The 24,872-nt window shown below is 39.0% G+C and overlaps 1 protein-coding gene across 1 annotated transcript in view; it reads right to left on the reverse strand.

Moving 5' to 3' along the window:
• The window catches only part of C6H1orf146 (chromosome 6 C1orf146 homolog), a 41,313-nt gene extending 25,514 nt beyond the window's left edge, over nucleotides 1-15,799 (reverse strand). The window contains exon 1 of the mRNA XM_074077854.1: nucleotides 15,641-15,799. Coding sequence (XP_073933955.1) covers nucleotides 15,641-15,799 — 159 coding nt within the window. The remainder of the gene's footprint in view (nucleotides 1-15,640) is intronic.
• Between the last annotated feature and the right edge of the window lie 9,073 nt (nucleotides 15,800-24,872).

The raw sequence follows: 24,872 nt of genomic DNA on the forward strand, positions 1-24,872 counted from the left end.
AGGTGCTTGTTACATGTTATCCAGTTGTATCTCCTAGAGATTCGGTTCTGGCCCGTCTCTCTTTCTCCACATAAAATGACCCTCCCTTCTCCTCTAGTTACAGCTTTACCTCTTAATAACCTGACTCCAACCCCTGCAGACCCACCAATGCCACAATGTCCCTGCACCTCTGCCTATCCCCATATTGCACAAAGATATTACAGAACAGAGTCCTTTCCTGTTACACCAATGAGAGAAAATATTCAATTGAAAATTTAACAACTAACAGCTATTAGGGTTATATACATCCAGTTTGCCCTGTGGTGACACACCCTATCTGCTAGGTGTCTAACCCAAACAACCAGCTTGAAAGCCTCTCTCAACCCAATAGGACTTATGACTTAGGCCCCTGGATATACAGACTACTTAATTCCACCCATCATCTCCTAAACTATACAAATCTCTCTTTAGCTGAGAACTGCTGGCTGTGCCTCTCCCCAGGTCTCTCACAGGTATTGGCTACCACCGTGGACTCACTTGGAACTTTGCCAGGTAAAATATCAGGCCTTCCCCTAACAAGACCTGATACTGCCAAGATAAAACTGACCCATCCAGCCCCCCAATGCCTCTAAAACCTATATAGGTCGAGGTCACTGGGGAAAATTCCTAAAGAGCTTTGTGTTAAAATAACGCTGTCAACTGGTCTAACATTTCATCCTCAGTGTTCTCCCTTTCCTGGAACTTATATTGTTTGTGGAACCACAGCCTATGCTTGCCTACCTCCTGATTGGAGGAGACTCTGCACTCTAGCCCTTCTAACCCCACAAATCAATATTATCCCTAACAACTAATCTCTCCCTATTCCTCTAGTGGCCTACACTAGAGGAATCAAAGAGGGCCATTCAAATCATTCCCCTACTAGTAGCCATGGAGATTACTGCTAGAATAGGTGCTGACATTTGAGTCACTGCCTTGTCAGTCCATACTTATCAAAAATTATCAAAAGAATTTTCTGATGACATAAAGCAAGTTACATACTCTTTAGAGGCTTTACAAGACCAAGTAGATCCACTTGCATCAGTAGTGCTCCAAAATAGGCATGCACTTGACCTATTAACTGCTGAAAAGGGTGGAACATGCCTCTTCCTAGACAAAGAGTGTTGCTTTTATATTAACAAATCTGGGGTGTTCAGAGACACAGCCCAACAGTTAACAGAACGCATTACAAAAAGGAGACAGAAACTAGCCAATTCATGATCCTTCTGGGGCAGCACATGGAGCTGGGCTCCCTGGGTGTTACCACTAGCTGGTCCCCTCTTTGTGCTCCTTCTGGCACTCCTATTTGGGCCTTATATACTAAATGCTCTTTCCAAGTTTATATCTCAACAGGTCCAAAGGATCAAATTCTAGCTCTTAGTCAAGGACTACTCACCTCTGCCTATGCATGAACCCTCCATCCAGTTCTACTGGAGTCCCCTGGAGACCATATGGGTCAACCCCTGCACCTTCTCTCCCTCTTCCACCCCACTGTCAGAAGGATTCAGCCAGATGAGACAATGCCCCTTCTCCCCAACAGCAGTTTGGTGCTTGCCTCAGAGGGAGGACTTGTTGGGTCTGGGGGATCAGAAGACAACATGAGTCAGTGCCCCCATCCCCCATGACAGCACTGTGAACCCTACATCCTATAAAGGAACATGCAGCTTAACATGCCATGACCCCCTGGGGATGCCTCAGAATGCCACAAGACCAATAAACAGGAGGATTTTGCAGGACTGTACAGAGATATGTTAAAAGACCACTCCACCCCTGACTCCTGAATCCCCTCCCAAACAAACAGGACCAAAATTAAAAAAAAAAAAAAAAAGCCTTTTTAAATGACAGAGATCCACCAATTTTCTGGGCTCCCTGTCTGTCTCTAGAGGCAGCTTTTCCTTTCTCTTGAATAAATTCTACTTTGTGTGCTGACTTTGTCATCCCATGAGTCAATTCTCTGCCTCACAAGCCAATTCTCTGGCCTGTGAAGGCAGGAATTCTTGACACCAGCCCACAACAAAATTACAATGGAATTAAATTAGAAATAAATGTAAATAAAAAACAAAAACTGAGAAAGCTAGGGATGGAGGAGTAGCTGTAACACTTGGAAATCAAACTTCTAACTTCAGGGATAGTAGACAATATTTTGAAGTGAATGAAAACAAAACTACAAAATATCAAAATGTATGGGATGCAGATAAAGCAGTAGAGGAAAAATCATAGCTTTAATTGAGCAAACTAGGAGTTGGGGATATAGCTCAGTGGTAGAGTGCTTGTCTATTATGCCTGAAGCTCTGGGCTTGATCCCATAACTAAAAAAAAAATTAGAAAAGAAAGGTGTCAACTTTAAAAAACTAGGAGAGGAACAAGTTAAACTCACAGCAATTAGGAAAAAGGTAGCAATAAACATTAAAGAAATCTGGAAGACACAAAAAATGAAGAAAATTAATAAAATGAAAAGCTAATTCTTTGAAAAATTAACAAGATCCATGCTGAGCTAAACTAGCCAAGAAAACACAAGCAAAGACATCAATATCAAATTAAGGAATGAAAGAGGGATAATTATTGCCAACTTTTCAGAACTTAAAAGGATTAAGTTCAAACCACAAATTTGACAAGTTACATAAAATGGATACTTTCTAAAAAAGATATGTCTTAACAATGAAGAATAAGAAGTAAGAATAGAAATCTAAATAAATCTAGTAACAAGTAGAGAAGTCAAATTACTAATTAAAAATCTTCCAACAAAGAAATGCCTAGGAACTGATAGTTTCACTAGGGTAATTTGTCAAATACTTCTTTCAGGAAACAGAGCTCCTACCTGATTCATTTTTTGAGGGTGGAATTCCTGATTTTAAAAAAGCCAAAATCTTCACAAGAAAACTAGAAACCAGTTTCCCTCATGGAAACAGACCAAAAGTGTATAACACAGTATCAGCACACTGAATCTAAAAGCATATAAAAATTACATGCCTTTTTTTCAGGATGGGTGGTGGTGGGATGCTAGGGATTGAATCAAGGCCTTGCACATGCTTCAAGCAGAATTACACACGTTATAAATCCAAGTGGAATTTATGACAAGAATGCAAGATTATAATTACTATACTATGGCTGGGCACCAGTGGCTTGCACCTATAATTCTAGCTACTCAGGAGGCAGAGATCAGTAGGATCCCAGTTTGAAGCCAGCCCATGGAAAGGGAAATAAAAGTTTGAGACCCTATATCAAAAAAACCCATGACAAAAATAGGGCTGGTGGAGTGGTTCAAGGTGCAGGCCCTGAGTTCAAACTCCAGCACCACAAAAAATAAAAATAAATTACTGTACTGTGCCATATTAATAAAATAAATGCTAAAAATAAAATAATAAGGTAAAGGACTAAAAAAAATGATCATCTCATCAGAGGAGAAAAAGTATTTGATAAAATCCAGCACACATTTATAATAAAAGTACACAACAAACCAGGAACAGAGGGAAAACTCCTAAACATAATAAAGGATGCCTATGAAAAACCCTACAACCAATAACATACTTAATGGGGGAAACAATTGAATGCTTTCCCCCTAGGATCTGAACTAAAGCAAAGATATCTTTTTTTTAAATTTTTTGTTATTCATATGTGCATACAATGCTTGGGTCATTTCTCCCCACTACCCCCACCCCCTCCCTTACCACCGACTCCATCCCCTCCCTCTCCCCCCCACCCCCACAATACCTGGCAGAAACTATTTTGCCCTTATCTCTAATTTTGTTGTAGAGAAAGTATAAGCAATAATAGGAAGGACCAAGGGTTTTTGCTAGTTGAGATAAGGATAGCTATACAGGGAGTTGACTCACATTAATTTCCTGTGCATGTGTGTTACCTTCTAGGTTAATTCTTTTTGATCTAACCTTTTCTCTAGTTCCTGGTCCCCTTCTCCTATTGGCCTCAGGTGCTTTTAAGGTATCTGCTTTAGTTTCTCTGTGTTGAGGGCAACAAATGCTAGCTAATTTTTTAGGTGTTTTACCTATCCTCATATCTCCCTTGTGTGCACTTGCTTTTATCTTGTGATCAAAGTTCAATCCCCTTGTTGTGTTTGCCCTTGAACTAATGTCCGCATATGAGGGAGAACATACGATTTTTGGTCTTTTGGGCCAGGCTAACCTCACTCAGAATGATGTTCTCCAATTCCATCCATTTACCAGCAATTGATAACATTTCATTCTTCTTCATGGCTGCATAAAATTCCATTGTGTATAGATACCACATTTTCTTGATCCATTCGTCAGTAGTGGGGCGGCTTGGCTGTTTCCATAACTTGGCTTTTGTGAATAGTGCTGCAATAAACATGGGTGTGCAGATGCCTCTGTAGTAACCTGCATCACAGTCTTTTGGGTATATCCCCAAGAGTGGTATCTAAAGCAAAGATATCTCATCAGGCCACTTTATTTGTATCTAGAATACAGTTTGGAAACAAAGAAGTTAAACTAACTTTACAGATACCAGATCCCAGTTGTAGAAAATCCTTAGAAATACACATGCACACACACAACATACACAAGCTACTAGAATAAATAAGCAAGTTTAAAAGGTCACAGTATGTACAAACAATATGAAAAGCATCTGTATTTCATATATATACTAGCAAACACAATAGAAAAATAAAATTAAAATAAGTTTATTCACAATAGTATCAAAGAACATTAAATAATTTAAAATAACTGTAATAAAAAGTACAAGATTTATATCTTGAAAACAACCAATCATTGCTGAAAGAAATTAAAGATCTAAATAAATAGACACTTCAGTTTCTTGAATTGGAATACTCAAGTATTAATGAAGGCAATTATTACCAAATTGCCCTATGATTCAATGCAATCCCTATCAAAAATCCTAGCAGATTTGTTGGCTTGTCTGTAGAATTTGGCAAGTTAATCCTAACATTTATATGGGAATTAAAAGGATAGAGATACTGTACTTGATCTTAGCCAAAAGGCCAAGAAACAATTCAAACAATCTAGAATAGTCAAAACAATTTTGGAAAAGAAAAATAAAGTTAAAAGACTTACACTAACTGATTTCAAAACTCTGAAGTAATAGCAAACAAGATAGTGGTATCAGCATAAACTAAGTAAATAGAAAAATGGAAAAGAACAGAGAAGACATAAGTAAACCCTTATATTTATGATTAATCAATTTTTTTAAACAAAGGTGCCAAGTCAATTCAACAGATTAAAAATAGCCTTTTCAACAAAACTATTGGAACAATTCATTATCTATGTATTTTTTACATGATCTTACATTAGTATGTCACTCCATATACAAAATTTAACTAAGAATTATCATAGACCTACATGTAAAAACATAAAACTGTAAACATCTTAGAAGAAAACAGAACAGAAATCATTGTGACCCTGGGTTAAGCAAGGAATTTTTAGATATGATACCAAAAGCACAAGCCACAAAAAAATTGATAAACTGGACTTCATTGAATTTAAGTTAAAAACTTCTCCCCTTCAAAAAACACTGCCAAAGTAAAATTTTTAAAAAGCCATAGCACAGAAATAGACATGAAGACCAGTGGAACAGAATCAAGGACCCGGATATGAATCCACACAACTATGCCCACCTTATGCCCACCTTATTTTTGACAAAGGCACTAAAAAATGATGGAGAAAAGACAGTCTCTTCAACAAATGTTGTTGGGAAAGTGGTTATCCGTCTGCAAAAAACTGAAACTAGATCCAGTTTACCACCCTGTACTAGTATCAACTCAAGATTGATCAAGGACCTTAATATCAGACCCAAAACTCTGAAGCTGGTACAGGAAAGAAAAGGAAACACTCTGGAACTAATAGATACAAGCAAGGACTTCCTCAACAGAACTCCAGTAGCTCAGCAACTAAGAGAAAGTATGGACAAATGGGACTTCATAAAACTAAAAAGCTTCTGCACAACAAAAGAAATGGTCTCTAAACTGAAGAGACCACCCACAGAGTGGGAGAAAATATTTGCCAGCTACACATCAGACAAGGGACTGATAACCAGAATATACAGGGAACTCAAAAACTAAACTCTCCCAAAATCAATGAGCCAATAACAAAATGGTCAACTAAGCTAAACAGAACATTCTCAAAAGAAGAAATTCAAATGGCCAAAAAACACATGAAAAAATGCTCACCATCTCTGGCCATAAAGGAAATGCAAATCAAAACCACAATAAGATTCCACCTCACTCCTCTTAGAATAGCCATCAGTAGCAACACCATTAACAACAGGTGTTGGCGAGGATGTGGGGGGAGGGGGGAAGGAACCCTTTTACACTGCTGGTGGGAATGCAAACTAGTGCAACCACTCTGGAAAAAAATTTGGAGGCTTCTTAAAAATTTAAACATAAATCTGCCATATGATCCAGCAATCCCACTCCTGGGGATATACCCAAAGGAATGCAACACAGGTTACTCCAGAGGCTCTTGCACACCCATGTTTATTGCAGCGCTATTCACAATAGCCAAATTATGCAAACAGCCAAGATGTCCCACTACTGATGAACTGATTAAGAAAATGTGGTATTTATACACAACGGAATTTTACTCAGCCATGAAGAAGAATGAAATCTTATCATCTGCAAGTAAATGGGTAGAACTGGAGAACATCATTCTGAGCAAGGTTAGCCAGGCTCAGAAAACCAAAAATCGTATGTTCTCCCTCATATGCAGACTTTAGATCTAGAGCAAATACAGCAATGTGGTCGAACGTGGGTCACATGATAAAGGGAGAGCACACACAGTAGGTATGGGGATAGGTAAGAAACCCAAAACATGATAGTATTTGATGTCCCCACTGCAGAGGAACTAATATAGAAACCTTAAAGTGACAGAGGTCAATATGAGAAGGGGGTTAGGAACTAGTGAAAAGTTCAGTTAGAGATGAATCAACTTGGTGATGTAACACATTTGTACATGAAAGCAATGCTAGGATATAGCTATCCTTATCTCAACTAGCAAAAATGCTTTGTCTTTCTTATCATTGCTTATACTTTCTCTTCAACAAAATCAGAGATAAGGGCAGAACAGATTCTGCCTGGAAGCGAGGTGGGGTAGGGGGTAGGGGGGAGAAACAGCCCAAACAATGTATGCACATATGAATAAACAAATTAAAAAAATAAAAAAAGCCAGAGACTGAAAGAAAAACATTTGCAAAAGCATATCCTGGTAAATGACTTGTGTCCAGAATATGTTTTTAAAGACTCTCAAGACTTAGTAATAAGAAAACAACTATCCAGTTAAAAAAAAATTTGAACAGATACTTCATCAAAGGCATATTAGTAGCAAATTAGAAAATGAAGGATATTCAACATTATTAATCATTAGATAAATGTAAATTAAAATAAGATACCTGTTCTTACATATTACAATGGCTAAAACTAAAAGGAATAACCCTATCAAGTGCTGGAGAGGATGTGAAGAGTCAGCACTTTCATTCATACACTGTTAATTGAAAAGTATGTGGTAAAAGCACTTTGGAAAACAGACAATTTCTTAAAAAGTTCATCATACATCTACCATTTGATCCAGTCATTTCACTCCTAGGTATTATACATCTATAATGGCATATGATTCAACAATAAAAAGGAGTGAAGTCTGTATCTTTGTGTGTCTGTGTATGTGTGTGTGGTATGTGCCCCTTATTATTTTTTTGCAATGCTAGGAATCAAACCCATGGACTCAAACATGCCAAGCACACATTGTACAACTGAGCTATATCCTCAACTAAGGGAGTGAACTATGAATGCACCCAACAATCTGGATCAGTCTCGGAAATTATGCTGAGTGTAAGAGGCCAGATCCCCTTCCCTGAAAAAGTATGCATTGTATAATTCCTTTTACACAGTACTTTAGACATGAAAAACAAAACAAGGAATAGTAGGTACGGAAGGATGAGTTACACAAGGCTAAGAAGAAACTCTTGGGGATGATGGGTATTTTAACCATACCGATTTTGGTGATGTTTTCGAAGGTGTTAATGTGTCAAAACATCACATCATATACTCCAATGGTGGGGGGAGAGAGAGAGGAGAGAGGACAGAAGAGGGAGGAGAGGGGAGAAGGGACAGAGAGAGGGGGAGAAGGGAGAGAGTGAGTGGGGGAAGGGCAGAGGGGAGAGAGAGAGGAGAGAGGACAGGAATGGGAGGAGAGGGGGAAGGGAGGGGGGAAGGGCAGAAGGGAGAGAGGAGAGAGAGACAGGGAGTGGGGAAGGGCAGAGGAGAGAGAGAGGCAGGGGGGCGGGGGTGGCAAGAGAGAGATATGAACATTAGCCCAAATCATTTTTTGGGAGGATCAAACCCAAGGTTTTGCATGTATTAGGCAAGAGTTCTACCACTGAGATACACCTCCAAGACTAAAAATTTTAAAAACAGGTTGGGAGGAGTGGTGGGTGCCTGTAATCCATGCTACTTGAGAGGCAGAGATTGGAAGGATAGCAAATGGATGCTGGCTAAACAAAAAGTTTATGAGCCTGCTCATCTCAACAAAAAGCTGGGTGTGGTGATGCACACCTGTGGTTCCAGCTATGCTCAGGCCAGCCCTGAGCAAAAATAGGAGCCCTCATCCAAAAAAAATAACTAAAGCAAAAAAGGACTGGTGTGGTTCAAGTAGAAAGGCACCTGCTTAGCAAGTGTGAGGCCCTGAATTCAAACTCCAGTATTGCAAAAGAACAAAATCATCTTTCAATAGTTCTAAAAATGTTTGATAATAATGAGCATACTGTTTTTTCTTTTGTGTATGTATTGGGGGAGGAGAGGTGCTGAAGATTGGACCCAGGGCCTCAAGCCTGCTAATCATGTACTCTAGCACTGAATCATGCCTCCAGCCCAAGTGTGTCATATTTAAATTAGAAAACTATACTGTATCAGAAAAGAAGTACAGTTCAATGCCAGGGCTACTTAAAATATTTCCTATGGTGGGGTTCTAAAATCTGCTGCAATTCAGTCTATTCCATTATGAGCTGCTTACTTTTGCTGCTTTGGAAAACAAAAATAATGCTAGCAAGGTAAATTCATACAAAAGCAGCAAAGTAATCTTTCACTATGCAAAGTTTAAAAGAACCTTTTTCTAAACAGTGTGACATTCACTAAGAAAAGGAGCTGTCACATTCCAATTATTTTCCAAAAAAGAAATAACCTTCAACTTTCAGATTCAATAACCTGCTCTGCTTCTAGGGCTAGAAAATACCATCTTTGCTCTTACAGCATCTTCCTTCAGTGATAAGACCTTTTAAAACAGTGTGAAACAGAAGTGTTCTGATGACCAAAACAAATTTCTTACTTTTTTTGTAAGTAGTAGCTGTTTTTCATATTTCAAAGCACAGAAATTACCAAGGTTGGGATATAAACTTTAGAGGGAACAAGAGGGCAGGACTACGTGAATTGTTTTTGTTTGTTTCCTTGAGTCAGCATACTATGTTACCCAGGTCAGCCTTGATCAACTCCTTCCTCAGCTGCCTTTTTAAAATTATTAACTAGGAATCATTAATCATAGAAGGAAGTCTCACTGTGTCCACAGATGTGTAGTTACTTTAAACAAGTTTATTATCCCCTTTTTTATATTCCCCTAAATCCTTTCCTTCCTTCCCTGATGAATGGGTAAAGAAAATATGGTGTATATATATATACAATGGAACATTATTCAGCCATTCTTCTTTAGAAGAATGAAATTATATACAGGAAGATGGATTTCACATTGAGTGAAATAAGTCAAGTTTGAAAAGCCAAATATGTTTTGCTCATATGCAAGATCTAGGTCTAAAATTGTAGTAACAATAATAATAGGACATGAGTATAAAAGGGGGACTGTGGAGGGGAATCAGCAAGAGGGGGATGGGGAAAGGAGAGGTTATTAGGGGAAGTAAAAGAATCAAAGTATATTATATATATGATTATGAAGATAGTGTAATGAAATCCACAAACTACTTGAGTTCTTAGAGGAGGAAGGGAAACTGCTGCGAAGTATGCCTTCTACATTAGTAACTAAGACAAACTCAGGAGTGGATGTTTATCTGGCTTGAGATACACCAAGTATGGATTTGGGAACTACAGATGTGGAGAATTCTTAACTATTAGATCAAAACCTAAAATAAGTGTGAGCAAGGGCATTTAGATTTATAAAAGGCTAAAATATGCAGCATTCAAGGTTTCTTTTTTTTTTTTTTAAAGCCTCTCTAGTTACTGTCTGAGCAATGTAGTATAATGTTTAAGAGCACAAATTCAGGGCTGGGGTGCCTAGATTAAAGTTCCAGCTGTCACTTACTAGTTATATATGTTTGGACAAGTAATTTAACCTCTCAAAAATGAAGACAGCATTCCCTCTTTCATGGCACTTTTGTGAGGATTAAATCAGATCACCAAGTGGCAATATAACACTGTATAAGGAATTGGGGGTGAGCTCAAAGTGGTGGCATGCGCCCAGTCTGAGCTACTAAGACTGAAGCAAGAGGATCCCCAGTACAAGGCCAACCTAGACAAATTAGCGATACCCCATTTCAAACAAAAAAGAGGGAGTGGGGGTTTGTGCAGTGGTAGAGAGCTTTCCTAGCATGCCTAAGGCTCCATGGTAGTGTAATCCTTAGAACCAAAATTTTCTTCATGCTTGTTTTCTAACCTATGAAATGAGGATAATACTACTTCCTACCATATAGACTATGGAGATTCATGTACTACATTCTAGGCTTTTCCATTCAGCATAGGGAGTTTGCAGAGACAAGCAGGGAGAAAGAAACCTGAAATGACTCAAACTTGGTTACAAAATTAAGGGTTGCTCAGAGCTATCATCACTACCAGAAAATAAAAGGCCAGTTAGAAGTGAAATGAAAACATGTGCATATATGTATCTCTTCTCCAAAATGCTTACCAAAAGAAATTTGGATTGGAATTTTTTCTTGATATTTTAATATTATATACATAATAAGCTATCTTGAGGCTGGGACTCAAGTCTAAATACAGCATTCATTTATGTTTCATATATACCTTATACAAATATCCTTAAGGTGACTTTTTTTTACAATAGTTTTAGTGCATCTGTGTTTTGACTGTGACTCATCACATGAAGACAAGTGTGGAATTTTCCACTCATGGTATCATGTTGGCATTTCAAAACTTGCAGATTTTGGAGCCTTTGGATTTCAGATGTTCAGGTTAGGGATATATATATCTCTATATATGTACACATAAAATATATTTGTTTATATGTATATATACATATATATATGCATATATATGTATATATATATTTATAATGTGAGTACTGATTAAAAGATAACACAAGAAAACAAGCACTAAACTTCAGTTTGGGCTGTTTTGATGAACAAATGAATTTTGGAAAGAATTACTATTTTCACAACTTGAGAACTTCAGACTGAGAGAACTGTTCCAGAAGGTCTACAGAGTGACAGTAAAGAGTTCAAGCCTGGTCTCTTCCTTTTCTGTTCCTTCTTCAGTTAGGGTGTTCTTCATTACCTCTTGCCTAGACTATTGTAACTGCTATTGAAATTACTTCCTAACTGGTTCCCTTGCCTCCATTCAAATCTATTGTACAAAGTCCCTTCATAAAATCTCCCTAAAAACTTTGCTTTATAAATGGGTCACTGGTTCTGTTCAGAAAACTTCAATGGCTTCCTAAGTCTTAAATTTAAACTCTTCAGCCTAACATTCAGGTTCTCCTTCTCAAAGATTGATCCCAAGCTTTCTCTCCAGAATTATCTCCCACTACCAGGGCCAACTTCACAAACATGTGATCTGTGTAGTCACATAGGGTCCTGAGCTTAAAAGGATCCTGTACTTCTTTTAGTGCTCTATTTCTGTCTTGAAATTGCTAATTCTTAAAAAGGAGGACCTATAATTCCATTCTGCAAAACATGTAGTCAGTCATATTATACCTTATATTTTAACTTATAAGAGCAAAACTATAGTATTTACTAGACCCCAAACACATCTTACAGGTTCTCATCTCTGTACCAAGCAATGCTATTTCCTCCATCATAAACAACCATCCTGATCTCTGCTTACCAAAATTCTATATACCTTTTATTTTTCTGTTTCTGTTTTTTTTTTTCTGAGATAGGGCTGGTCTTGAACTCCTGGGTGCAAATGATCCTCTTGTCTCAGCCTCCAGGTAGATCACAGGCATTACAGGTGTGCACAACCACACCAGCTCTACCTAACATGTAAATGCTCTTTATATGACAGTTCAAAAAAAGTTAAATGCAAATTAAGACCACAAAGAGATACCATTTTATAACCACTACAGCCCTTCTTAACTATAATTCTATTTTTTCCTTTTTTTTTTTTTTGGCAGCACTGGGGTTTGAACTCTGTTAGGCAGGCACTCTATCACTTGAGCCACTTCGCCAGCCTTAACTATAATTCTGAAATAATAAGCACTGAAATCCTAAGGCAGAGATCAGCATTCTTTTTTTTGGAAGGGCCAGAGAGTAAATATTTTAGGCTTTCTGGGCTTTACATTCTCTGTTGCAATTATCCATGTCTGCTATTTGTAGCAGGAAGCCAGCCACAGATAGTACATAAACAAATGAATGTGGCTGTGTTCCTTAAAACTTTAATGTATGCTCAGATACAAATTCCAAACAATGTTCATGTTGCAAATATTATTTTTCTTTTATCTTTTTCAATTAATTAACAATATAAGGACCATTCTTAGTTCAAGGGACAAAGGCAGAGGGCCAGATTTGGTTCACCAATCCTTCCGAAGATATTCAAAATGACTATGCTTTTTGCCTGTGTATTTTGAATGGTACTAGTTATCTATCAACCTTGAAAGACTTCAGAAAACAGTCACTCAAATTACGTTCTCTAAGTTTAGTTATCCCATGGAATCCCTCCTGAAAATAGTTGACAAAAATTTAAATTTAAATTTTTAAAAAAAGAATTGGTGAGGATATGAAATAGCAGGTGCAGGGCCTCTTACACATGTATAGTTAGAGTGAAAATTTATATAATCATTTCGGAAGATAATCTTTGATAATCCTTTAGTGTTGATGAATGCTTTTGTTATGTATGCCAAGAATATAAAATATCTGACTGCTCTTTACCTAGACCATTTTTCATTTGCAGCAACACTGAGGAAAAAAGTAAGCAGGTTTATCACCACTCATTAATAACTTTTCTTCTATTCATTGTTCCTCTCTATTAGCACAACCATCTGCACGTGTAGGCATGCACTGCAGCCCATTTGTGTTATTCCCACATATCTACCCCCCTGGGAGATTTGGAGGGTTAGGTGAACCAACAAGAACACAGCGCAGTAACTATTGCTGTTCTCATGAATTTTAAAAAGTCCTGTTTCTGAAGAGGGATCTTACATACTCAGCCAGCATCCATAAAACAGTAACATGCTATCTTGTTAGACTGTAAGTAGGGTAAAAAAATCTCAGATTTTTCACAGTTCTTTATAGGCATTAGCTACTAAAGTTGAAGATATTCATAACCTGCAACCTAGGAATTCTACATTTAAGTATATACTGTACAGAAATGTATGCAATGTATACTAAAAGATTTATACAAGAATGCTCATAACAGCATTTTTTCACTTTATTCTTCTTTAAATTTTCTTTATAGTCCTATTTCTCATTGAATGATCCATATGGTAATGGATTAGAGTTGAAGACTCTGACTAGAGTTGGAGTGCATCAGTATGAACTCATTGTTAACTTATATACAGATAAATACCTACAAATTTATAGATATGTGTACATACACAGATTGGTACACACATGTATTTCTTTGCTCTGTCAACTGAAAGGGCTGTTCTAGATACCACAGTAGCAACATGTAAATCTAGTCTTTGGTTTCTTTCTTTCGGTACTGGGGCTTGAATTCAAGGCCTTCACTTTGAGCCACTCCACCAGCCCTTTTTTATGAAGGGTTTTTCGAGATAGGGTCTTGTGGAGTATTTGCCCAGGCTGGCTTCCAACCGTGAGCCTCCTGATCTCTGCCTCCTAAGTAGCTAGGATTACATAAGTGAACCACTGAAGCCTAACTAGACTTTGGTGTCTAATAGCATTCTCCAATAAAGAAACTGGGGCTCCTTGGAAAAATGGCTATCTCTTGGACTTGGACAGGAAGTATACAAAATGAACCTGGAGCATTTTGTATTACCCAAAAGTAAGGGAGTGTTTAAAAACAAATACAAACCCCCCAACATTGATAGGGGTATGAAGAACAGAGGAGTCAAATGAATGTCAAAGGTGGAACAATTTGAGCAACAAAATAAAACAGTATTATAAGTCAAAAGTCAAAATATAAAGTAAATATCCATGAGTTCACATTAATATAATGTTTGAATAAATTAACAAATGGGGAAGAGGAAAATCTGTGCAGAATCACATATCTGATGGAGATATTCCAACCTCCAAAAAGAGGGTAACTCCTCACTCCTTAGTCGAGGTTATACATCGTGACTTTCTTCCAGGGTACAGTATGGAAAGGTGGGGTGGGGGAGAGTAACTTTACATTGGAGAAACATGACAAACACTACTTAAGGCAGGTGGTCAAAGGCTATACTGACACTTATAAATCATGCTAATAGTATGTACTCTTGATATAATACAGTTTTCCTCTCAATGAACCACAACTCCAGTTCTATTATGAGAAAAATACCAAATTCCAACAGGAGGACATCCTACAAATTTATGTAAACAGCACTCACAGAGCAGTCAAGGTCATCAAAAAGTATCAAAGGTAAAAGGAACCTAAAGAAATATTCCAAGTAAATGTAATGTGTTATCCTGGTATAGGGGAAAAAAAAAAGAGGGCAGCAGGTAAAAACTAAGGACATCTGAATAAACTATGTGTGTTAGTTCATTATAATTAATATTGGCTCATTGGTTTAACAAATGTACAGAAACGGTGTAAGATACATGCTGCATTATCTTCTCAATTTTTGTGTTAATCTAACACTTCTAATAATAGTCTATTTTTGTCAGTACTCTGGTTCGAACTGAGGGCCTCACACTTGTTAGGCTTTACCACTTGAGCCATTCTGCCAGTCCTTTTTTGTGTTGGGTATTTTTCAGAAAAGATCTTGGTCACTATTTGCCAGTGCTGACTTCAAACCATGATCCTTCTGATCTCTGCCTCCCAAGTAGCGACCGACCTAAAAATAGTCTATTTTTAAAATCTTAATTTTTCTTCAAAGTCCACTAAAAACCCTCGAACTAAATGAGACTTCTTATTCAGAATCTGCCTTATCTCTGTTGAGCACTCACCATATTTTGCCCGACGCGATTGTTAATAAACATAATTTCACCAGCTAAAATCATAAACTTCTTAATGTCAACCAAATTTATATTCTCCACGTTACTTAATACAAAAGCAGTTCAAAGCGAAATTTAGAAACCAAAATCCAAATGAAAGTCACTTTCGGTGATAGTACTCCCAAGGCCGTGTCACTCTACTTATCAACTCTCATAATTAGGAAGTTCCTCCCGCTGGGTACCATTTCCTCATTTGCAGCATGAATGACTGCACGGCAGGCTAAGTGGCTGCACGGGGGCAGGCGCACCTCGGGCTTGCCTAAGTCAGCACCGGCCCAGGGAGGGCGGCAGGGCTGGCTGGGCGGGGCTCAGCCCAACTGACCGTCCAGGAAACGAGGATCCGGGGTGGTACACCCAACGCCACTAACTGCGCAGACGCCAAGATTCGGACAGTTCCCCTCACAGCACACCCACGCGACTGCACAGACGCCAAGGTCGCTTTTTTTTTTTTTTGAGCATTACTGGTTCGTAGGACATACATCGTGTGTCAGTATCTTCAACAAAATTAGAGATAAGGGCAGAACAAACTCTGCCCGGAAGCGAGGGGGTGGGGGGAGAGGGCCAGGGATGGGGCGGTAGTGGGGAGAAGTGGCCCAAACATTGTATGCACATATGAATAAAGGGGGAAAAAAGAGATTCTTTAAATCTTCACGCCCTCCTAACAGGTTTTGTAAATAACCAAATAACCAAAGTCACTAGAAGTAATTCTGCGCCCTGGTAAGTGAGAGGAATTGGGGTCAGTGGATCCCCAAGAGCGCAACTGAGGATTAGGGGCAGGGCTGGGGATAAGCCTCGCCCCCCCCTCCCCCGGCACCCCCCCCCAAAAAAACAAACAGGATTAGGATGATGAGAAAAGCAGGGCTGGGCAGTGAGGCTTCCTCGGCAGCTCGGGGGACGGAAGACGCGTGGCCGAGCCCCTCCCCGGGCCCTCGGCCACTGCCAGGCCTGCGCCACGTGGCCGCCCGCTCTTGACGCCGAGGAACGCCGAGCCCGCAGCGCCTCCCCCACCCCAGCCGCTCTCGCCGCCGCCCGCTTCCGAGCTGGCGGCCACGCCGAGAAACGGAACCCAGGCGCCCAAGTTCCCCGCCGCCGCCACCGCCACCGCCTTCAGCATACCAAAGAAAGACAAGGAGAGACGCCCTCGGGGACCCGTCCCCAGCCACACGCACCAGTCAGGGGAGCCTCGCACCCAGCTCCACGGCGACCACGCCTCCGTTCTGGAACATTCTATCCCTGAAGGGGTGGGCGGGGCGGTGACACGTGCAAGGTGGAGCTGCGCAGCGCCCCCGCAGGGCTGCTATGCAACTGCAGGCCACCATCTGCCCGGCTCCCGCCCCTGAGGCTGAGGTTTGCGCCTTGGTGCAGTGGTCAAGAAGAAATAAGGGTCTGGTTTGGTTTGGTTTGATGTTCGATTCAGTTGTTTGGGACTGATTTTTCACAATTTTCTAAAATGTAGCTCGATTTTTCTACTGCTCTTGTTAGCAACATAAAACCAAAGTGGCCTCCAGTGTATCCAAATGGTGAAAAGACTCAGATTTTCATTAATAGCAATAAATGTAAAATACAGAGATCGGCGTGTTTGCTTTTTAGGACTCCATAGTCTTCAGACCTAATTGAAATTTAGCAAGTCACTAAGCAATGGTGGTAATTTAAAAAGAAGGAAAAAGAGGGCTGGTGGAGTGGCTCAAGTGCTAGAGGGCCTGCCTAGCAAGTGTGAGGCCCTGAGTTCAAACCTCAGTAACACCTGTTAGAAATGCCGTTTCCAAAGGTTGATTGAAGAAACGAGGAGTCACTCAGCGAGTTTTACTTCTGTAGAAGGGTGCAGCCACAGACCAGTGTCTGATAGGCAGAGCACACTGACTGGACTCAGCTCGGTTTTTCTCTGTCTGGCCCTTACTCTGATGGACGGGTTTGGGTTCACAATCTTTGGCATGGGCTACTTAGAAAAGGGGGCATGTAGGGTAAGGGGTACCTTAAAGCAGGGAGGACAAGAAAATTCTCTGGAGCAAGATTCATCTTTAGGCGAGCAGTTTGAGATTAGGATATGTGGTGATAAACAGCTCTTTTTGACCTCAAGAACCTTGCAAGGTCAAGCACCTTTCACAAATCATATAGACAGCAATTCGGGAGGTTAGCTGGCATCTACATAGTGATAGTTTTACATTAACTGCTAACTTTAGTTGATTCTCACACACCAAAAAAAAGAAAAAGAAAACCCACCCATTGCTTAGAAACCAATGACTGCAATACAAAACTGTATTTCTTGACTTTGTAAAACATACATTCCTGAAAAAAAAGTGCTCCAGGAAAAAATTATTTGAAGTATACTTGGATATTTTTGCCATGAAATAGCCATTTTGCAAATTTGGTGTTTCATATACCCAGTATGAAAATCAGGGCACTCTTGTGGCCCCTGTTGAATAGTGCAGTAAGGCAGGATGGACAAATGAGAACAGTGAAGGCCTGCCCCTTCTGGAGTTGGAAACTCAAGAAATTGAGTGCTGAGGGGGGCAAGGGAGGTTTGGTGTCACCAAAGGACCTGGTTAGAAGGCCCTCACATCTAAGAGCAGGTGTTGTAACAGCACAGGGGTGTGGAGACATCAAGGATTAAGCAGCAGAGGCTCTCAACAAGTAGAGTGTGAGATGGGCTCCCCTCCATCTGTGCTGACAGCAGAGTCTCCAGTCCTGGCATGAAACTGCCAGGTACCAAGGAGAGCCTATTCTAGGGAGGGTACTCACCAGAATGAGGAGCAAGGGGAAAGCTAATTTTACTGAGAACTTTGTGCTAGGCATTGTATCAGCTTCTTTACATACATGGTTTCATTAATCTCCATAAATTCTCTAAGATACATGTTTTTTTTATTTTAAAGACGAGAAAACTGGGGCTTAGATTATGTTATTTGGCTAGGATAACAGTTTGTGAAAAAGCTGGGATTCAAACCTAAGTTTATCAGATGTCTATGTCACATTCCCATTTTTACAAGTCCTCCTCCACATATAGAACCACTTATAAAATCTGGGACACATTATTTAGGTCACATGAGTATCAAAACTTATTTTTTAAAAAGCCACAGACAATGGAGGTAGCATTGATTGTTTTTTCTTCCTTTAATTGATAAATACTTCATTCAATCAACAAACATTTTACTGAGTAGCAGAAAGAGCCTGGTTTCTGAACACAGTCTGGCATCATATCCTGCTAACTCCATATACTTAGCTATGTAGCCGTGGACAGGTGACAGTTTCTCAGTTTTCTTAACAGTAAGGATAATTGTGTCAGCTTGTAAGTTGATATGTGCATGACTTTTAGAATAATGCCTGGAACATAAGAATCATTTAATACATTTACTTGCAGTTATTTTTGTTCTGGTGCGTTCCTGGCCCGGTCCACTCATTCTTTCATCCTCCTAGACAAGCATTTCATGCTTTGTGCTGTAATCTGAATGTGTGTGTCCTCCCTGAATTTGTATGTTGAAACCCAATGTTATAGTCTTAAGAGGTGGAATTTGGGAGGTGATTAGGTCACGAGGGTGACCCCAGGGAGTTTACTCACCTGATATGCCATGTGAACACACAACTAAAAGGAGTCATCTGTCAAGCATGGGCCTTCACCAACACTATACGACGGTGCTTTGATCTTGGACTTCCCCTTGCCAAAACTGTGAGCAATAAATTTCTATTATTTGTAAATTACCTAGTGTATAGTTCTTTGTTTTAGCAGTCTTAACTTCAAATCTCCAGCACTTCTTCTTCATCCTTATTTTCTGTAGATGTTAAATAGTATTATATTAGCCATAAATATAATTAATTTTAATACATTTAAACATTAAATACTTGCTATTTAAATGAGACATATGAAAGCATCCAGCAGTAATTTTGGGCCTTCACCAACACTATACGACGGTGCTTTGATCTTGGACTTCCCCTTGCCAAAACTGTGAGCAATAAATTTCTATTATTTGTAAATTACCTAGTGTATAGTTCTTTGTTTTAGCAGTCTTAACTTCAAATCTCCAGCACTTCTTCTTCATCCTTATTTTCTGTAGATGTTAAATAGTATTATATTAGCCATAAATATAATTAATTTTAATACATTTAAACATTAAATACTTGCTATTTAAATGAGACATATGAAAGCATCCAGCAGTAATTTCCACAGAGGCTCACCAGCATATCCAACCCCCTGCCATCATCTATACACACAGTTTTTCCCTCCAATTATATAGAAGATGAGCTGTGCATTCTCCTATGGAAGGCCTGCCTGCCCAGTGAACATTAGATCCATGTCTTCTTGCTTACCAAAGAAAATTGCTCTAGGGTTAACATGTAGTCAAGTGGTAAAGTTGTTGCCTAGCATGTGCAAGGCCTGGAGTACAGCAAACAAACAACAACAACAAAAACAGCAGAAGAAAACTCCTCTGTCAATTCTCCCATTTCTCTTACATCACCATTTTCTCCTCTCCACTGGATTGTTCTCCATAGCAAATAGTTTGTTATTTCTTCCATCGTAAAATCTCTTGATCCTATGATCCCATTTATTTACTTTCCTTTTCACCAAATTCAAAGGGATAGTTTATAATTTGTTTCTAATGCTTCTTCCAATTTTTTTCTTTTTGCAGCGAGTGCCCTCCTTTATTCCTGACCTCTCCTCACACACACAGCTGGTTTTTCACAAACTTACGCCAATCAGTCTTTTTCATTTCTACCATGCCATAGCAATTGCTTTTGTAAGGTCATTGCTAAATCCAGCAATTGTCAATCCTAATTTTACTTGGAAAGCCAGCAACATTTGTTACTTTTGACCATTTCCTCCTCCAGAAACACTTCCTTTGCTTAGCTTCTCCATACCATGCTCTCATGAAACCATGAAGGTCTTTTGTTGGTTCTTCCATAGCACCCAACCTCTTAACTTTTACTTTTTATTTTTTGAGACAAGGTCTTGCTATGTAGCCCAGGCTGGCCTCAAATTCCCTATCCTCCTACCTTACCTCCCCAAGTGCTTGGATTCTAGGTGTGCATCACCACACCTCACTCCAGTCTCTTGAAGTGTTCCAAACCTCCTTGGACCTCTTTTCTTCTGTGGCTACATTATACCTTTGGTGATCTAAACACATCATCATAGCTTTCAGTGCCATTCCTATGCTATAAATCTCAAATTTCTTTCTCTAGCCCTGAGTTTTCCTCTGATCTCCAAGATAGCATAACTAATTTCTTATTTAATAGTCCACTAATGGATAGCTCTAATTTCACATGTCCAAATTGAACTTATGATATATAAACCTGTACTATCCATAGTCATTCCTACTACATTTTTTGTGTTGACTCTCTTTCATATCCCATCTCATCTATGGGGACATACTGTTGCCTAATACTTTCAAAATATATCCAGAGTGATCACCTCCCCGAACTGCCATCAATTCTCAGCTGGAGGGTTTTTGTTTTTTTTTTTTTTTGTGGTACTGTAGTTTGAACTCAGGGCCAGGGTCTATACCTTAAGCCACTCCACCAGCCCTATTTTGTGATGGGTTTTTTCGAGATAAGGTCTCAAGAACTATTTATCCAGGCTGGCTTTGTACATTGATCCTCCTGATCTCTGCCTCCTGAGTACCTAGGATTACAGGTGTGAGCCACTGATGCCAGGCTCAGCTGGAGTTTTGCAATTCGCCTTGCCTCCTAAAGCCCTTTTCAACATAAAACCAGGGTAATCTGGTTTAAACAGAAGTCAAATTATGTCTCCCCTTTGCTTAAAACCCTCTAATGGCTGCATACTCTCAGAATCAAAGCTGAAGTCCATATGATGGCCTACAAAGCCCTATATGATCCACGTCTTTTATCACCTCTCTGGCCTCTTCTATTACGGCCCTGCTTTCTCTGTTCTAGCCATGCAGATCTGCCTCCCTGCTTCTTACATCTGCCAGGCACGCTCCTGCTTCAGGACTTTTGCACCAGCTTTTCTATTGGAAGTTAGTTTCATAGCTCACTATTTCTCCTCCAAACCTTAGCTCAAGGTTAGATAGCAATCTTTCCAATGAAGTCCTTTGTGACTTTCTTATGTAAAATTGAAACCACTCCTAATGCCTCTTAGTCCAGTATGTTGTTTTCATCGTGCTTGTCACCTTCTAACATTCTAGATAATTTACATATTTATTGCTCATGGTCTTTCACTTCTCATTAGAAGGTAAAGCCCACAAAAACAAGGATTTTTGTTTGCTTAGTTTGCTGATGATTCTCCAGCACCTAGAATAGCGTTTGGTATTATTAATCACTAATAAACACAGACAAATGTTGAGGTATCATTTATCTTCTTAAGTAAAGTCCCTTCTGGCTTATGTATTAGTGATAACATGCCAGACTTCACTGAATGTTAGGAGAAGTAAGATACATAGTACCAGAGGGGGTATCTGTTTTTATTAAAATTGTTAGTCTTATTACTTTTAGGCTTGAACTCATTTAGTTCAAACTTTGGTCTTCTGGGTCCAGGCTAATTAGTCTGTATGAGAGGTATTTGCTAGAAAAAACTGTTTAACAGCGAACTGCACTAACGAGTTTTCATCAGGGACACTTGTATTACTACAACTCATTTGTTACCGGAACAAACACGGCTGCTTGAGTTGTGCTCACATGACTAAAACCCCAGATCTACTGAAAGTGAGTACAAAATATATCTGGCAACTCTGTAATGATCCAACTCCCTGATTCACTACTCTAGAATTTCTAGACAGAAATATGCTCTATTCACATTCCTGCTTAGAGTCAGAAAACTCCTAATTTAGCAGCTGTGAGAAAGTTATAATGAAAAATTATTTCAATAAATTATTGTTTCTTGGATTGAAAATGTATACTTCCACTTGAAAGCATAGAATCTGTATATATATATATAATGTATAAATACCTTCCATATTGCCACACTAGTTTCAGAATGACAAGGTATCATATGACTCTGAAAAGAACAGTTTAATGTTTTTGTGAGATACCTTTACTTCATAAACAGCAGCAAATCCTTTAACTTAGTGCTTTGATGCTTTGATAGATCTATGATAACGAATATACTTCAACACTTTCCCATTTAGTCAATTGCAAATATTGAACAGGCATTTTCTTCTGAGGTTCCACTGCGTGTTCTTTCGTGTAAGACCCTCTCCCTTTCTCTCTCAGAAATAGTGGAAAGTGGAAATGTGATAAAAGAAAAGCAGCTGTTAACCTCCTATCAGTTTTCTTTAGTATAGAAAATAGATGTAATACTGCATTCTCAGCTCCAGACTACATATATGTCTTAGCTTTTTGTTTCTGTAACAAAATACCTCACAGTTTCAGAAGTTTCAGTCCATGGTTGCTTGTTCCTGTTGCCTTGGGCCTATGGCAGGACACTATATTACACCATGATGTAGATCTAGTCATCTCCTGCTGGCCAGGAAGCAAAGAAATAGGAAAAGGACTGGGGGAGGGGGATGGGGTCCTAATACTCCCTCAGGGGTACACCTCTGTTATCTAACTGAATTCTGTTAGGTCCCATGTCCTAAAAGTTTCACCGCCTACCAATAGCAGCAGAAGATGGGGACTAAGCCTTCAGCACATGGCCTTTGGGATACATTCAAGCTTCAAATTATGGTAGTATATAAATTCTTATTTTTAAATGGCTGGAGTAAAACAATTCCTTATTTTGAAAACAACAGGCTTGGGCTGGCAGAATGGTTCAAGTGATTGAGCACCTGCCTAGCAAGTGTGAGGTATGACACCCTGAGTTCAAACCCCAGTACCACCAAAAAATAAAAAAAAAAAAGAAATTAATTGAAAACAACAGGCTTAATTAAACCATAGGGTTTAAATTAAAAAGCTAGTTGTTTAGCCTTAGTAGCATTTCAATTTCCAAATAGGTTTGAATATATATGAATATGACTTAGTAATCAAAGCAAAATATATTTAGTTTTCCACTCAGGAACTAACAAGGATTGTTTTAACATTTTTACTTCTCTGGTCCTTTTTTCCTGCTTTGACTTGAATCTCTTCTGGTTTTTAGTTAACTCTCATGATCATTCCTTGGGTTTCAGCCACTGCTGGAATAATGTGATTACTGAACATAGCTGTAATTCAATAGTGAATTCATGAAATTTTAGGCAGATTCTTAATTCTGGCAAAGAAAATTGCTTTCAGTGCTCAGTCATGCTCTGATAAAAAAAAAACTAAGATTAAAACTCAACACACCAATAAACATCTAAGTCTGAGAGCAAAAATTCCTAAATTTAAGGTATACTAAGCTAAAGAACATACCTAGGTTTCTCTTCAAAGCGAGTCAGGTTTTATTATATGAACAGACACTGTCAGAAAAGGAATAAAGGTAAGTAACATCTGCCTCTTTGACCCTTGTCCAGATCAAGAGTCTGTACCAGCTAGAAATTTTGTGGTTGTCACTTTAGCTTGGCATGGTCTGCTTTTTAAGGCAACCAGAGTTGTATTAATGACCTCTTCTTCCCTCTATCTCTTTTATTATTCTACATTCATAGAAAGAAGAGCTCTAAGAAAGCAGGTGGGCCAAAAGTAGGGAGCAGATTCCACTTTCAGACATGTAGTGTCCCAATAGGTAGGTAAAGGTAAACAAATAATAAACTTTGGTCTGGGAATTGTAGTTTTTCACGTTTCATCAATTCAGAGTAACAGATAATCAGACAAAGGTATAAGAAAATCAAGCTAGTAACTGAGTGCCTAGTATATATGGAGACTGAAATGAGAACTGGCACATGTGCAAGTACATAGGGAACAGGACCAAGAGAAATACACACATTCTATATTGATAAACACTAAGTCTGCAGGATCTTATTTATGGGAAGCTGAATAAAAGAACAAAAAAAGTCAACCTGGAGCCTATGAAAAAATACCTCAAAACAAGGAAAGGGAAATGGCAGCATAAACACTCAAAGGAAGTTAGGCATGGTGGTACATGCCTATAATCCCAGAATTCAGTAAGGGGATCAAGAGTTCGAGGTCATCATGGGCCACAGAGCAAGACCTTATGTCAAAACAACATCAAAAAAGACTCAAAGGAAAGGCATAAAACTGACCAACTGCAATATCCAAAGAAAACTTCAAGAGACTACTTATAGTCTCAGTTTCTTTCTCTGTCCCTTACTGGTGACTGACCAAGTTGACCAAGTCTCCATGCATGCTAAGCATGTGCTGTGCCACATAAAACTTTTATTTTATTTATGTTTTGAAACAGGGCCTCATTATGTTGCACAGGCTGGTATCAAACTCCTGGGCTCAAGCAATTCTCTTGTCTAGACTCCTGAACATCTGAAACTACAGGCATGCATCACTGTGCCTGGATACTTGCAATCATCATCATCATCATAATAATAAAAGCCATGCATGCACATATCTATAAGATGAAAGAAAGGCTAAAATGGAAAGTCAATATAGTGTTATGAACAAAATAAGGAAGAAGTGGGATGATACAAAAATGTAACCACAGAATTAAATTCATATTGGCAATAAGAAAAGACTTGATTCTGAGAGAAGATAGAATCAGTAATAAGGACTTATGAGGCACTCCAGAATGA

Source organism: Castor canadensis, chromosome 6, assembly GCF_047511655.1.
Source record: "Castor canadensis chromosome 6, mCasCan1.hap1v2, whole genome shotgun sequence".
Lineage (NCBI taxonomy): Eukaryota > Metazoa > Chordata > Mammalia > Rodentia > Castoridae > Castor > Castor canadensis.